Source organism: Bison bison, unplaced genomic scaffold, assembly GCF_000754665.1.
Source record: "Bison bison bison isolate TAMUID 2011002044 unplaced genomic scaffold, Bison_UMD1.0 scf7180017864531, whole genome shotgun sequence".
NCBI lineage: Eukaryota > Metazoa > Chordata > Mammalia > Artiodactyla > Bovidae > Bison > Bison bison.
Genome location: NW_011495081.1, coordinates 1016321 through 1034068, shown reverse-complemented (window position 1 = coordinate 1034068; position 17748 = coordinate 1016321). Strand labels below are relative to the sequence as shown.

The window sequence follows — 17748 nt, the reverse complement described above, 5'->3', positions numbered from 1 at the left end:
TTTAAAAAACTGAACTTTAAATTTCATTTGACTTAATCCCTAAAGTGAATATTGCCAAAATGTGTCTACTTCTACATTTATCTCATCATCCCTGTGGGGGAAAAAAGATGTTAAAACATAAGTTGGCTTTTTGACAGTTTCATGAATTGAGAGAGGGGAAATTATTTGAAGTTATATAATATGAGTGATTGATACATGAAATTTCACCCAAGGAATTAGACCTGACCCCATATTTAAGGCTTCGCAGAAAACCTCTCAATTTCAAAAGCTTTACAGAAAAACTCTTGAATTAAAAAACCCATAAAAAAATATATCTCATTTAAATTTCATAATCAGTCTAAAAATGTAACATTCCCAAATAAAAATGAAAAAATACAAAATGTAATGATTTTTTTAAATTGCAATATAATCGACATAATACTATGGGGCTTCCCCGGTGGATCAGTGGTAATAAATCTGCCTTCAATGCAAGAGCCACAGGAGATGCAGGTTCAATCCCTGGGTTGGGAAGATCATCTGGAAGAGGACATGGCAACCCACTCCAGTGTTCTTGCCTGGAGAACCCGTGGACAGAAGAGCCTGGTGGGCTACAGTCCATAGCATTTCAAAGAGTCAGACATGACTGAAGTGACTTAGGACGCACATAATATTATATTCGTTTCAGGTGCATAACATAGTGACTTGATATCAGAATATACAGATTTCTGAAGGCTAGAGAATTTTATTTTATAGCAAAAAGGCCATCCGAATTTTGTCTTGATTCTTTGGTAATGACCTTGTTGACTTAGAAAAATGCACTATATAACAGATGCAAGTTAAATTTTATTTGGGGCAAAAAATGAGAACTGAAGCCCAGAAGACAGCACCTCAGATAGCTCTGAGAAACTGCTCCAAAGAGGCAGGGGGGAAAGGTCAGTACATTTGTGATTTTGGTGAATAAAGAATACATGCAGTCAAGCACATGTTTTCCCAGAAGGTTTCTAACTAGTCTTGTGAAGCTTTTGCTAGTCACTAGGAACAGCCATCACCATGAAGAATTTTAATGCTTTTCTAGATATAAGGAGATATAAAAATTGAGCTCATAAAATTAGCTGCTTAAAATATCTAACTATCTGAAGACCTGTCCTGCCAGTTTTTCCTGAACACAGAGTGCCTCATCTCTGCTCTCCAACCTAAACTCCTTTCAGGATGTGTTGAAAATTAGCAGCTGCAGCAGCTCATGATTTAATGCCATAGCAAGTGCCAAATTGTAGTTGACAACCTCATCACATTATAGTTTGACATAGAGTCTACCGTGTGTTCTTTTCTAGAGCCTTGTACTTCAACTTGCTAGGTCTCTGGATCATTCTGCTATGTGCAGTCTTTTCTGGTTTAACCATGTACGCGCACTTCAAAGACTGTGATCCTTGGACTTCGGGCATCATCTCAGCCCCAGACCAGGTATGTGCTCCCTTGGGGCCAGCTGAAATGAGTGTGTTTCGGGCCATCACTAGATAATGTTGAGCCTTTCTCTTTTTCCACCTGGACTTCTAGCTATTTCCCAAACCCCATGATTTGATTTTTTCCTCTCCTCTTGGATGATATTGTCACAGACCAGGATCTATAGTCTTCACTCTCTCCTCCTACTTGTTAAACTGCCACTGTGTCTTGTGGGAGCTCCTCTCCCACGAATCTAGCTCCAGAGTAGAACCATAATACCTAGATTCCCTGAAGACCTGTTTTAAGCACTTGTTTTTATGGCTTGGTTTCTATCATTAAAGTAAACAGGCAAGAAAATGGCACACATTGAAAACATTAAAAAAAATTAAAGGTTTCTGAACATTCTAAAGTTCATACAGTGGGTTTTCCTAATATGACTGCTTCCTACCGCTTCTCCTACCCTACAGCTGGACCTCAGGTCCATGGAAATTGGATGGATCATAACTTCATTTGCTGGCATTTAAAAACCATAGTCAATGAAAACTTCTTTATAATTACTTTCTTTTTTCCCCCACCTTCTTTTGCTAAAAAGCTACAATACGTGCTCAGATGCTTAGTCTTGCCCAACTATTTATGACCCCATGGACTGTCAGCCACCAGTCTCCTCTGTCCATGGGATTCTCACAGCAAGAATACTGGAGTGATGTACTATTTCCCCCTCCAGAGGATCTTCCCACCCCAGGGATGGCATTCGTGTCTCTTACATCTCCTGCATTGGCAGGCAGATTCTTTACCACTAGTGCCGCACAAGAAGCCCCCAAAATCCCACATTTCAGACATTGCTGATGAGACCTCTCACCTGTCCCATCTCGTCTTGCCTCCTCTTCAGCTGATGCCATACTTCGTCATGGAGTTATTTTCCACGATGCCTGGACTTCCAGGACTTTTCGTGGCTTGTGCCTTCAGTGGAACTTTGAGGTTAGTGTATTGATAACACTTGTCAATAGTGTTCTGATAATGAGGATGGTAATAACAAAGCAACAAGGATGACAAGAGTATTAGTGGTACTCCCACCAGTATTACTGAGTTCTCACTGTGTATCAGCTGCCTTCTGAATGCTTTATATGTATCTGTTCATCAGTTGTCATACAGTATATGAGACCGAAACTACTCATTATCTTCTGCTGACAGATAAGGAAACTGAGATTTAGCAAGGTAGATAACTTACCCACGGTAAGAGAGTAAACTGCAGAAGTCGTATGTAAACCTAGGCCTGCTCTTGCACTAGATCTCTCTGTTTATTTTCTCAACCTCTTCTGGAGCTCACTGCCCCCATGGTTTCACATCACTTGCCCACAAGGCAGCTCTGTTTGCTGGCATTTCTCATTCATCTGCGGTAGATTCTTCCAGATCTCTCCTTTGCAATCCATTCTCTACATCTTCAATAACACACTCAGGCAGCTAAGAACATCTATTTCCAAAATGTAGGCATTATTATACATTCAAAATTATTCACATGTTTACTCTGACAGATATGTTAAAAGGCTTATACTATGCCAGGCACAGCTGGTGACCGTGGGGATGCTGCAGACAAGATTGGCATAAATGTTGCCCTTAAATAGAGTTTGCATTCTAGTAAACATAGGAGATGGATAATATATAACTAAACAGTAACAAAAAAAACAAGATATTATTTGATGATGACAAATAGCATAAAGGAAATGACAGAGTGATAGCATAGAGAGAGGTTAGGTTGGGAGCTCTGTTTTTGAAAGGGTCTTCAGTGCACTTCTATTTAAGTGTATGACATTTGCATTGAGATCTAAAGAGTGTGAAGATCACAAACAGGAATTTTTGCAGGCAGCAAGGAGGGCAAATACCAAACCCCCCAAGGACATAATCTGTATGAAACAGTTCAGGATCAATGAGAGGGGTTGAAGCTTAAGAAATCAAGAGGAGAGCAAATGAGGAGAAATTGGAAGAGGCAAGCAAGCATCAGATCAGGAAAGTTTTTATGAAAGACTGAAGAGCTTTCATTGCATATTAATTAGGAAGTCATTGGAAAATTTGAAGCAGGGAAGTTTGAGTGAGTGATGTCATACAGCTGAAGACTCGGTCTTGTTTGTGAAGGGAAGGGGCTATCGCAAAAGAAGGAGTGGTGAGAGCAAATGACTATAAAGGAGACTTTTGCCTTAACCCAGGTGAGACATGACAGTCATGGGGAGAATGGTGGGGGCAAGAGTATTGAGAAAAATGGACTAAAACAGTAAGACAGTATCACTTTTTTAGATTCCACATATAAGTGATACCATATGGTCTTTGTCTTTGTCTGACTTAATTCATTTAGTATAATACAAATTGCCTTGAGCAGAAGTGGGGTTGGCTATCTTTCCATACCTTCACTGGCCATTTGAATTTCTTTCTCTGTGAAATGCCAGTTCATGTTCCCTGTTACTTTTTTGTTTGCTTTTGAGTTTTCTTCCATATATATATACATGGGAAAGGATTATTGATATATATCTCATTTTTTCTCATTTGTCCTATGTATATTTGCTTTATTAATATTTTTGAATATATGGAACAGCTATATCATATTAATTAATTTTTTACATTATGATTTCTAGGTTTATATCATTCTTCTCCGCTCCATGCTTACAAATAATCATCCAGATATCATTCTAGTATATTTATTGTCTTATTAAATGTTAAAATTATTAAATCATCTAGACTATACATGGGGTATAGTATATACATGGGGTATAGTATAGAAAAGAAGTGGAGTTCCTGACTTATTTTTCTGCTAAGATAGTAGCAAGGTTACCTCATTATTTTTAATGAAAATCACCTTTTCATCACTGACTTGAAATGCTACTTTTATTACATCCTACCTTCTTTAATATTTTTGGAACTTTTCCTGGATTTTCTGTTATATTCCTTTGATCTATTTGTGTACAGCTATAATGATACTAATAATTTTAATGACTAAGCTTTAAAGTACATCATGAGAAACGCTGGTCTGGAAGAAGCACAAACTGGAATCAAGATTGCTGGGAGAAATATCAATAACATCAGATATGCAGATGACACCACCCTTATGGCAGAAGGTGAAGAGGAACTAAAAAGCCTCTTGATGAAAGTGAAAGAGGAGAGTGAAAAAGTTGGCTTAAAGCTCAACATTCAGAAAATGAAGATCATGGCATCTGGTCCCATCATTTCACGGGAAATTGATGGGGAAACAGTGGAAACAGTGACTGACTTTATTTTTGGGGGCTCCAAAACACTGCAGATGGTGACTGCAGCCATGAAATTAAAAGACGCTTACTCCTTGGAAGGAAAGTTATGATCAACCTAGATAGCATATTCAAAAGCAGAGACATTCCTTTGCCAACAAAGGTCCGTCTAGTCAAGGCTATGGTTTTTCCAGTGTCATGTGGATGTGAGAGTTGGACTGTGAAGAAAGCTGAACACTGAAGAATTGATGCTTTTGAATTGTGGTGTTGGAGAAGACTCATGAGAGTCCCTTGGACTGCAAGGAGATCCAACCAGTCCATCCTAAAGGAGATCAGTCCTGGGTGTTCATTGGAAGGACTGATGTTGAAGCTGAAACTCCAGTACTTTGGCCACCTCATGGGAAGAGTTGACTCATTGGAAAAGACTCTGATGCTGGGAGGGCTTGGGGGCAGGAGGAGAAGGGGATGACAGAGGATGAGATGGCTGGATGGTATCACTGACTTGATGGACATGAGTTTGAATGAACTCCGGGAGTTGGTGATAGACAGAGAGGCCTGGTGTGCTGCAATTCATGGGGTCACAAAGAGTCAGACACAACTGAACTGAACTGAACTGAAGCTTTAAAGAATGATTTTAAATATGTTAACTTAGTATATAGTATTTATTCATTACTTTTACAGAATTTCCCTTGATATCATTTTTTTCTAATTATTTTCAGTCCATTCTATAAAACTTGAATGTACCCAAGTCATAATATTTGCAAATACTTTTGAGTTCTTCTTTCCTAATAGCTACACTTCTATGTTCAGTCTCATATAATTATGCTTTGACAACAATGATAAGAAAATTGAGGGATTACAGAAATCTTTGTTTTGTTATATGCTTTAAAGGGAATGGTTCCTGGATATTACCAGTAAATATGATACCAGGTTTTGGTTTGAATGATATTATTTATTTACATTTAATATACTTATATATAAAACTAACAAAATGATAAATAAGAACAATAATGCCTATATTTACTCTACTTTTAGGAAATATTTTTATCAGGGAGATATATGGAATTGTGATTACTATTGGCATTTTTGAAATGACTATTGTTTTCTTTTCTAGCTTTTGACATATCAATATTAGTATGCTTATGTATTTCCAAAATAGCAGTATCTATGAATTCACATAATGATTTTAGCTTGCTTATGGTATAATTTTAATTTAGTGTTCTGCTGAATTATTTTTGCTACTTTACTTCATAGGATTTTGCATCAGTAGTACAAATGATGTTGTTCTGTGGTGTTAGTATCAGCATCTCAGGGAAACTAAGGAAGAAATAAAGAACAGTAGAGGATCAAATGCAAATAGGGATGACACATTAGCTTTCATTTGGTCCCTCCCTACAGAGCTTGTTTTATTTATTCAATTTTCCTAAAGCTGACTCCTCCATAATGGATAAATATAGCTGTCAACAGATTGATTCTCTCATAAAAGAATAGTTGATTCTTTTGATCTCAAATCCAAAAATTTCAAGAAAGAGATATACTGGACAGTACATACTATAGAGAGATTTCTTTTGCTGTAAGGTTAAGGAGGATGTTGGGTTAGAGAATGGGGAAGACAAGGGAAGGGGTAGAATAAAGAGATAGTGGTTTAATGCTAGGAAAGAAAAAAAGATTTTCACCATCTTGTACCAGTTTTAGAATCTGAGAAATTGACATATGGATAATATATCTGACTGCAAAAGCAGTCCAGCAGAGGTTCTGCAAATCTGATCCTTCTGGGGAAAAACGGCTTTCTGTTGCCTCCCTCCCAGTGGATTCAAAGGTAGAAAATAAACCCTAAAACTTAAAGCTTTCAAATGATGGATTTTGAGCCATATATGTAGGGAGCATAGAAGCTTATTTTATTTGATCCTCTCCTTTCTTTATTTGACTTGCATGGAGCTGCAGATAGAAGAGAAGTCTTCTAGGGGACATACACTGTGCCTTGATTCTCAGGAAAAGGAGAAAGCTAAGCTGAAGTACTTGGAATTTCAATTTCTAGAAATGGGTCACAGAAAGTTTCTACTAACTGTATCTGTCATTAGGGAAAGAACTTTTAAATTTTGCACTAGATGGACCTGGAACCATCCCAACTGAAGTAAACTACAGCTAATGAATTAATAATAATACTATTATCTTGCATTACAGAAAAAAAGGCAAAGTTTGCATTTTCTTCCATGCTGTTGCCATAGCTACAGCTTGTCTTCAAATGAGCGTTGGAGGATAACAAAACAATTAGCTAATGGATAGCAGTGGAAAAGGAAAGCATTGGAGAAGGAAATGGCAACCCACTCCAGTGTTCTTGCCTGGAGAATCCCAGGGACAGGGGAGCTTGGTGGGCTGCCGTCTATGGGGTCGCACAGAGTCGGACACGACTGAAGCGACTTAGTAGCAGCAGCAGCAATGGAGAATTTACAAACAGCTGACCAGGCTTTGTTCATTTGTTTCTTTCTTTTCCAGAACTTTTGTTTGTGCTTGTGATTTTGCATAACATGAATTTAATAAATACATCTATCCTACTAACTAAAATATTCCTGGTCTGTATGAGAAATTTAATAAGTTTTCATGTTGTTCTACAAAGGAAACTCCAATTTTTTGATTTTTCTGTCCATTAAGCAAATTTTGGGCTGTAAGACTGAACTCTGTTTGGAAAGTTAGAGAGAGAATACCAGAGCTTTTATGTGCTTTTGATCTTTGCCTACTTCCTAGTATTTTCTTTGTCTCTTTCTCCCTTATTAATTACATGCTAGTCACACTGGTGCTTCCTGTTGTTGGATGAAACAAGTTTTTCATCTGCAGGCATTTACTTAAAATTTTCTCTTTGTTCTAAAACATCTTATTCTGAATTTGCAAGGGTCCTTTCAGTACCTGTCTTAACTACCACTGTCCATGGAATTCTCCAGGCAAGAGTTCTAGGGTGGGTTGCCATTCCCTTCTTCAGAGGATCTTCTCAAACTAGGGATCAAACCTGGGTCTCCCACATTGCAGGCAGGCACTTCACTATCTGAGCCACCAGGGAAGCCCTTCCTTAGAGAAGAATCCTAACTTCATTTCAGTTTAGGTCTCTGCAAGATATGCTTTCTTAACTCTTTGTTATTTTTCTTCATAACAGTGTAGTCAGTTGAATAATTAGTTGTTAAATATCTATGTCACAACTAAAGTGTAAGCTCTATGTCTTTCTGGTTCACTATTGTATGCCTAGTATTCAGAATGAACAGATGTATAAATGGTATGAATGAAAGAATGAATGAATGACATACTGTAGTGATTCCTGAATTAGAATATCACTACTTCCTGCGTCAAGTTTAACCTACACACACACACACACACACACACAACCTCTCTGCTACTGCATGTTAGCTTATTTAAGGTCTAGGGAAATCAGTGGGAGTTAGAGAATGAAAGGTTAGCTTCTTCACTGGAATTAGAGGAAGAAAGTGAAGAGCTTTAAACACAGAAGCAGCTTTGGTGAGTGAGGCCCTGTAGTTCCCCAGAGATCCAGAATAAGGACATAGGTCTATTTTGTCTAGAGCCTTGCCTTGTCTATTTACCCTGGATGCCAGGGCAGGCCGGTCAGCTTTATTTAGTTTGGGCTATGTTCTCGCTTTTGTCTCCATATAGCACCGTGGCTGCCAGCATCAATGCCTTAGCAACAGTGACCTTTGAGGATTTTGTCAAGAGCTGTTTTCCTCGTCTCTCTGACAAGCTGAGCACCTGGATCAGTAAAGGCTTATGTAGGTACAGCCGGTGGATCTTCTATTCCGTATCATGAAATGTATATGTGGTACATGTCAAAATCCTGCACACTCTATTCAGTGCATACTGACAGGCACAAGTGCACATGGAGATACATGAGTAATCTCACATATAAATCCTTTTTTAAATTGGGGTATAGTTGCTTTACAATATTGTGTTAGTTTCTGTTGCACAACAAAGTGAATCACTATATGTATACATATATCCTATCCCTATTGGACTTCCCATCCATCCCACGCCCATCATCCCACCCATTTAGGTCACCGTAGAGCACTGAGCTGAGCTCCCTGTGCTATACAGGAGATTCCCACTAGCTAGCTATTTTGCACATGGTAGTGTATATATGGGCTTCCCAGGTGGCACAGTGGTGAAGTATCTGCCTGCCAATGCAGGGAAAAAAGAGACAGAGTTTGATCCCTGGGTCAAGAAGATCCCCTAGAATAGGAAATGGCAACCCACTCCAGTGTTCTTGCCTGGAACATTCCATGGACAGAGGATCCTGATGGGCTACACAGTCCATGGAGTTGCAAAGAGTCAGACAAGACTAAGTGACCAAAGAACATATATATGTCAATCCCAATCTCCCAATTCATCCCACCCTTCCATTCCCACTCTCCCCACTATGCAACCTTCTAAGACTGAACCAGGAGGAAATAGAAAATATAAACAGATCAATCACAAGCAATAAAATTGAAACTGTGATTAAAAATCTTACAATGTACAAAAGTCCAGGACCAGATGACTTCACAGGTGAGTTCTATCATTCATTTACAGAAGAGATACCACCCATCCTTCTCAAACTGTTCCAAACAATTGTAGAGAAAGGAGCACTCCCAAGTTCTTTTTATGAGGCCAAGATCACCCTAATACCAAAATCAGACAATGATATCACAACAAAAGAAAGTTGCAGACCTATAGAACTGATGAACATAGATGCAAAAATTCTCAAGAAATGCTAGCAAACAGAATCACATATAAATTCTTACACTTCCAAAGGTCCCAGGAAACCAGGAGGGTATCAAGAAATAATGATTTGCTAGCTTAGCTTTCGCCAGTCTTATATTTGACATTCTCCTGTGTTCATCCTACACTCTAGATTCATCACATCAACACCTCTTGATTATGCCATATATTGATCCTATTTGTTCCTCCAAAGACAAAGATATTTAGCTCACTGTGGCCAGTCCGCTTGTCTAATAAAGTCAAATTGTTTTCTAAAGAATCCTTTATTACCAAACTCCCAGTAACCTTAACTCAAAAGATAATTGCTCTTTGCTTAATCATATAATCACATTTTATATTTATAATCACTGTAGCACTTATATTGAATTATAGTTTTACAAAATTTACTTCTTTTTAAGTATAAACAAATTATACACCTACTTACTATAGGAAATGTAGGTAATTTGGGAAAGTGTATGTGCTTTTAAAATAAAATTATGTATAATTTTGTTCCTGGTTATTTTTTTTTCTAGTATGCTATACTGAGCACCTTCCTGTGCCATTTAATGTATTCTTTGAGAGCATGATTTTGAGTGATTGCTTAGTGTTTTACAAAATGACTCATTTTTATGCTGTTAGTTTGAAGTTTTTTTTTTTTTTTTTGGTAACACTGTGATGAAATCCATATGCATAATTTTTTATCGTATCTTTAATTTTTTTTCCTTAGTCAGGAACTCCAAAAGAAAATTACCAGGTTGAATAAAATGCTATAGTTTTTGTTTTCATTTGTTTTGTAAAGCACATATGTGGCCATTGGCACAACTCTTGTTTATCCCCAAAATTTTAATTGATTTTCTAGTAAGTATGGTTATTACCTTCAAATATTGATGATTTTATGGTATCCTCATTCTTAAATGTTTCTCTAATCTGTGGTTTGTGTTGTCAATATTCTTCATGTTCTCTTACTTTCATAATTTTTTCCTCTCCCTCTGTGTACTTGAAAGGCTTAGATTTTTTCTGTGTTATTGTAATAAGTATTCCACAAAATAAATTTCTTAATAATAGTGATTTGGATTCTGCTATAGTATTTTGTTCCTCACATTTTACTATTAAAACTACAATCACACAGCAAAGTTTAAAGACATTTATCATGATCTCCTGTATATATACCACCAAGATTCTCCATTAATGTTTTATTGAACTTGATTTTTCACACATCCATCTAACTCTCTATCCATCTATTAATCCATCATATATTTGATATATTTAAAAGTAAATCCAGACATCAGTACACTTCCCTCTAATTATTTTAGCATATTATTAACTAGAATTCAATAATTGTTTAAAGTTTCTTAAGTGTAAAATTTATCCACAATGACGTGGAGAAATGTTAAGTAAGCATTTGCTGAGTTTTGAAAAATGCATACACCTGTGTGACTCAGCCACTAAAGATATAAATTATTACCATCACCCTCGAAAGTTCTCTCTTGGTTATTCTGGTCAATTCCTACTCCCACTTCGTTCCAGAGGCAGTAATTATGATATTTTTCATCATAGATTAGTTTTAACTCTTCTAGAATTTTAGGTTGGAGAAGGCAATGGCACCCCACTCCAGTACTCTTGCCTGGAAAATCCCACGGATTGAGGAGCCTGGTAGGCTACAGTCCATGGGGTCGCGAAGAGTCGGACACGACTGAGCAACTTCACTTTCACTTTTCACTTTCATGCATTGGAGAAGGAAATGGCAACCCACTCCAGTGTTCTTGCCTGGAGAATCCCAGGGATGGCTAAGCCTGGTGGGCTGCCGTCTATGGGGTCGCACGGAGTCGGACACGACTGAAGCGATTTAGCAGCAGCAGCAGCAGCAGCAGAATTTTAGGTAAATAGAATCACACAGTACACATTTGTTTTTGTAAGACTCCTTTCACTCAGCACAATATGTTTGAGATACATTCATAGTGTTTTGTGTATCAGTATTTCATCCCTTTTTATGGCTGAGTAGTATGACATTGTATAGATACACTGTTTTTTTTTTTTTTTAACTTCTATTGATGTACCTGGATTATTTAAGTCTGAAGTTCTTTTGATACAGCTGCTATGGATATTCTTGTACAAGTCTTTCGTGAACATGTTTTCATTTCTCTTTAGTAAATACCAAGGAGTAGAAGTGCTTGGTCAACACCATAGTTTTCAATTTCCTTGTAGTCCTTTCTGCTCACACCTGGATTCACCCTCACCTAAACTATAGGTGTTTACCCTATCCTGCTGGTTTTTTTCTTGCCATTTGTTTTCTGTTGACCTGCACTTTTCGCTTCATTGAGTCCACATGTTTTTGCATAGTATTGAAATTACCAGATAGTTTCTAAATACTTTTTATGGTACTTAAGGTAAATTATTTCCAGAAAACATACTCTGTATTTGAGCTTTTAAGTTAATATATTCATTTCCTTCTTTGGCAACATTTTGGCATGGATCCTATCTTTCTTTTTTCTTTTCACTTATGCTCAAACAAGAGATTGGTGCTGACAAATGTTTGTTAACTGGGTAATTGAATTGCCTTGATTTTTTTTTTACTATCTTGCATAATGAGTTACATACAGCTAATAGCAGGTGGATGAGCATCATTTCTTATGCAATTCCCAATTTCTAGCAGATATTCAAGAACATGCTGGGTAGAAGTTTCTGCTATGCTCACGGTTATTCTGATCCTCCAAGCTGTTATAACACTGGGAAAATCCATAGGATTTTCTGAAACTGTGGTGCTTTCTCTCTCGCGCACATTTACTGCTTTGTCTGTGGATCCATACACTCTAGGTCTCCATGGAACACCACCAATTTTCCCTAAGCCCCTTGCCTTGAAAGTTGCTATTGATTGTTATTTGGTGGGTGTATAAAGATTTGGGGGAGAGAGGGACTGAATCAATTCTCTAGTCAGCACAGAAAAGTAGAACCCTTGGATTGAGGGGTGGTTTCCTAGAATCCCATTTGAAACAGATAACTGTTGGCTCAGCAAGAAGATAATTAACAGTTGAGAAAATATGTCTTTTAAATTTTCTTCAGGCAGGTGAAATTCTCCTTAATCATGAAGTGACACAGAATTAGGGCAAACATTTATTTCTGATGTCTAATCTATCATCTTTAAAAATAAAGGGAGCAATTTTATAATTCTGAAAGTTTATTGGTCAAGTTTATTGGTTTACTGGTCAAACTTGGTTTTATTGTTATTGTGTAGGTTTCATTGTTTTTCTATGTTTTATTGAGAGATTGGAAAATACAGCTTCAAAGTTGCTACTCTGATTTCATCTTAAAAGTGAATTCCTGATAATAAATATTATGGATATCACATACCAAATCTGATATAATAATAATAATAATAATAACAAGCATATAGTACTTGCTATATAACAGGTACTCTTGGATAAATTAATTTAGATGTCATCCCTTCCTAGAATATGAGATCTTTGGGGAAAGTGGTATTTATAGCATTGGCATTTAGAAAGTGTTTGACATACTCAGTGAAATTAATGGTGACATTGGGAACTGAGCCAAATATTTACCTGAGAGAGAATTTCAAATAAAATGAGAAAAATAATTTTCTCTATTTTTGTCACTGTGTCTCTATCTATCTCCAACTCCTTGTCTCTCGCCCTTTCTCATTTAGTCTATGGGTTTTAATGGGAATTGAATAGTTTTAAGGTAGTTTTTAAACAAAGATGTATGAAAACAATTGTTTTTTAAAATATGGCTTAGAAAAAGATATCACCTTTAAAAGATAACCAAGATATGCTGATTCATCCAGCAAGATCCTATGATGCTAGAGGCACACTGCGTAAGATGCTTCAGAGCGTGGTACCCTGATGACCCTCATGGTGCTCCAACATAGCCATGTAAACAAAGAAATCCTTATGCAATATACTGAGGCCCATGAGTGTATTATCATGGTTATGAATAAAGCATGAAAAGACCAGAAAAAATTTCCAGATTTTCAAAATCTACGAGGTAAAGTGAATAGATATTTAGCTATTTTAAAGATGAAAAACTACATATATCCCAGAGAAGTTAGTAATTTCTTCAGCTGATTATAGGTAAGTGGTTGAAAGGGACTTGCTGCTGCTAAGTCACTTCAGTTGTGTCCGACTCTGTGCAACCCCATAGACGGCAGCCCACCAGGCTCCCCCGTCCCTGGGATTCTCCAGGCAAGAACACTGGAGTGGGTTGCCATTTCCTTCTCCAATGCAGGAAAGTGAAAAGTGAAAGTGAAGTCGCTCAGTCGTGTCCAACTCTTTGCGACCCCATGGACTGCAGCCCACCAGGCTCCTCTGTCCATGGGATTTTCCAGGCAAGAGTACTGGACTGGGATGCTATTGCCTTCTCCGTGAAATGGACTTAATTCTCACTAATTTAGTCTGGATTAGTCTGTAGACCAGTGATCTTTCTGCATCTTCATGTTGCTTCAACATGACAGTTTTCTTCTTAAATCCTGGAGAGAAGCCTCCTCAAGGCTGGATTCCAGCTCATTCTGCCTGACCAAGGAAAGCATGTATTGTGGGAGAAATTCTCATCAGTGCCCTTCTTGGGGTTTGTGATAGCTACATGGGGTAGACAATCCTTCCCGAGACCCCTTCCAATATGGCTTGCATGAGAGAAGACCCTGAGTAGGAGCTCAAGAAATCCCTCAAAGCAGGTCGGATGACAGTCATGCATTTTCTTTCTTCAGGTCTTTTATTTGGCGTGATATGTACCTCCACAGCTGTGGCTGCATCCCTCATGGGTGGTGTCATACAGGTAATGACAGATCTGAGAATTTATTATCCTTAAATAAAACTAGGATAATCATACTAGTAAAATCAATAATTAAAATGAACATTTATAGAATGCTTATTATGGTCTAGCTGCAGTCTCGAATGTATTACCTCATTTGATCCTCATCACTTCCCTAAGATGTAGTTTGAGTAATGTACTAATGTCACAGGTGATGAAACTAAGAAGTAGAGAGGTGAAGAACTGTCCCAAATTCATATAACCAAAGCATGATAGACCTTGAAAATGAGCCCACCTCTACCTATTAACAATGCTGAAAGTGAAGGAAAGTGAAGTCACTCAGTCATTTCCGAGTCTTTGTGACCCCATGGACTGCAGCCTACCAGGCTTCTCCATCCATGGGATTCTCCAGGCAAGAATACTGGAGTGGGTTGCCATTTCCTTCTCCAGGAGATCTTCTCAACCCAGGGATTGAACCCAGGTCTCCTGCATTGTAGGCAGATGCTTTACTGTCTGAGCCATCAGGGAAGTCAGTGCTGAAGTACCTTCCAGTGCTTATGTCAGCACTAGAAAGTGCTGATAATCTGTTTCAACATTTATTTTGTAAATGATACAGAAAAAAATGAAAACATCCTGCTCAAGTTCTCCCAGCTAGTTAGTAGTTAAACCATGTTTATGACCCAAGTCTTCTGAGCTCCCCCTTTTCCTTCCTCAAATTGCCCAACTCACAAAACATCATCAGATAAGCAATCTTCATAGTCTACATCAACCATCTTAATCCTATCACATCTTTGTGTAATTTGAACATCCTTTATATTTTCTTGGCATGGTTTAGGTTTTTAATACATGCTGTTTAAATGTGTAAATGAGTGAGAATGAGGGAATAGTCATCACTGACTTTTATAGGATGTGTTTTAGTTTCCAGAGCAGTGGATCTTGCTTGATCCTTCCAATGACTCTCTACATAGGTTCCATTATTTCCTTTTTGAAGTACAGGAAACTGAGTTGGGTAGTTTAGTACTGTAACAACCATTTCATCCTCTGTCTTTATAAGAGAAGTTGTGGGACTGGAAACGTCCTGTCCACTGTGCTAAGTATGAGCTTTATTTAATGACAGTTACTTGCTGATCTCTTTACAACTTTTGAGGACTTTGATATCTCCCCCTCCACACAGCAGAACTGACTGTCTGTAGTGACCTCAACAGCATTTTTTAAGGTTTGCATGCTTATCACTAAGTCATGTCTGACTCATTGTGACCCTATGGACTATAGCCCTGCAGGCTCCCCTGTCCATGGGGATTCTTCAGGCAAGAATACTGGAGTGGGCTGCCATTTCCTTCTCCAGAGGATCTTCTTGACCCAGGGATCAAACCCAATGTTTCCTTTGTCTCCTGCGATGCAGGTAGATTCTTTACCCAGTGAACCATTGGAAGCCCCCTTTTACGGTTTATTTCCAAGTTACCTCTGATGCTTTGTGCCCCTTTGTTTTCTCCCCTTTATACAATCATTATTTACTCTTTTTTCTGTCTATTTTTTATTGGCATATAGTTGATTAACAATGTTGTTTTAAGGATGTATCACCATGTCCAATTTGGTGAGAATTTGAAACAATAAATTGTTTTCTTCCAGAGATAGTTCCATGTTAAGCTTATTTGCCATTGAGGCATGAAAGGCTCCAGAATAGATAAGGTCTCCTGCAACACTGGTGTAACACATCAAGCTTACCATGAAGAGGGAGCTGTGAGGGATGCTTGTCCTTATTCAAATAAGTATGCTAGGCTTGCTTCCTTTCCTGATTGGTTAAAATGTGTGTCACAAAGTTCACACAGTTTAGGGGATGCCAGTGGGCAAGAAATGAACACATTGATGTGTTGTTTCCTAGGAGAGAGATTTGTGTCTAAAATGCTCTCCTTGCTTCTCTGAAGACATCTGATTTGACAGGTGCAGAAAGACAACTATAATATACCATTTAATTTTCCAATGCATTACCCTTTCAGAAAGCTACAGCACACAGTACCATAGCAAAGGCTCTGGGAAAACCTAGTAAGCTGTTTCATTTTAAATATGTGACCATAGAATCATCTACAGGGAGAGAAGATGATAGAAGGGGCAGGTAGCATCAGTCAGTTCAGTTGCTCAGTCATGTCCAACTCTTTGCAATCCCATGGACTGCAGCACACCAGGCCTCCCTGTCCATCACCAACTCCTGGAGCTTACTCAAGCTCATGTCCTTTGAATCAGTGATGCCATCCAACCATTTCATCCTCTGTCATCCCCTTCTACTCCTGCTTTAAATCTTTCCCAGCATCAGGGTCTTTTCAAATGAGTCAGTTCTTCACATCAGGTGGCCAAAGAATTGGAGTTTCAGCTTCAGTGTCAGTCCTTCCAATGAATATTCAGGACTGATTTCCTTTAGGATGGACTGGGTTGGATCTTCTTGCAGTCCAAGGGACTCTCAAGAGTCTTCTCCAACACCACAGTTCAAAAGCATCAATCCTTCAGCTCTCAGCTTTCTTTATAGTCCAACTCTCACATCCATACATGACTACTGGAAAAACCATAGCTTTGACTAGACAGACCTTCATCAGCCACATCAGTGCAGTAACCAATGGAGATCTGGTAACTAATGATTTGTGGAGTTCTCTCTGGGAAAAGTAATTCTATCTATTATGCTGCTGTCTTAATGGCCATCAGCTACTGGGTTGGTCAAAAAGTTCATTCAGGATCTTCCAGAAAACTGGAATGTACTCTCTGGCCAACTCAATAGTTCTGCTGAGGGCTGCGATGGCCTCTGTTATTGTTGTTCAGTTGCTAAGTCACGTCTGACTGTTTGCAACCCCATGGACTGCAGCACTCCAGGCTTCCCATGCATACCACAATCTCTACACTTATATTTTTCCCCAATTTAAGAAAGTGCTTTGTTTGTTTTCTGTGAGAGTGGGTGGTGATCTTTCTTTCTTTCGAAGTATAAAAAGAAGTACATTCTAGATTTCAAAACAGTCCAACTATCAAATGACACACCTCAGGGATCAGAGAGCTCACCAACAGGGAAGGTAAGAAGATAATAGTAAGATGATAATAATGGTGGATAATATTTCAGGGGTGATTATCATGTGCTCCAGAGTGCAGGTTCTATTTAGATTCTATTGGATTCCACATTGAATACTCTCAAACAGGCACACACACAAAAATCCTAGGAAGCAGGTATTAGAAGCAGTTATTTTGATCTCCATTTGTCATCTGAGAAGGCTAGGACACCTCGTACTGAAACACATTTCTTTAGCTGCAGTCCTCTCCTTGCAGCAGGGGCTTAAATGAGATTTGGCCATTGGGGTAGGGGCTATTAAATGAGCTCTGTCTTCCTTCAATAAAACATACTTAATGACAAAAAGAAAGACAAGAAATTGAAGTTGGTTTTGTATATTACAGAAATATGTATTTTTATTTTTATTTTTTTTTTTTTTTACATTTTTTTTTTAATTAAGCATTTTTCATAACATATAAACAGTGTTCAGATATAAACTGTTAACTAAATATTTTTTCTAAATATGATTTATGTAATCAAGACTTTCTTAAACAAAGACACATCTTAGGAATATGATCT

At 38.0% G+C, this 17748-nt stretch overlaps 1 protein-coding gene across 1 annotated transcript in view; it reads left to right on the top strand.

Annotated features, from left to right (window-relative positions):
- SLC5A12 (solute carrier family 5 (sodium/monocarboxylate cotransporter), member 12) overlaps window positions 1-17748 on the top strand; it is a 51363-nt gene that overhangs the window by 24972 nt on the left and 8643 nt on the right. The window contains exons 7-10 of the mRNA XM_010831781.1: window positions 1311-1440; window positions 2309-2397; window positions 8307-8419; window positions 14101-14168. Coding sequence (XP_010830083.1) covers window positions 1311-1440; window positions 2309-2397; window positions 8307-8419; window positions 14101-14168 — 400 coding nt within the window. The remainder of the gene's footprint in view (window positions 1-1310; window positions 1441-2308; window positions 2398-8306; window positions 8420-14100; window positions 14169-17748) is intronic.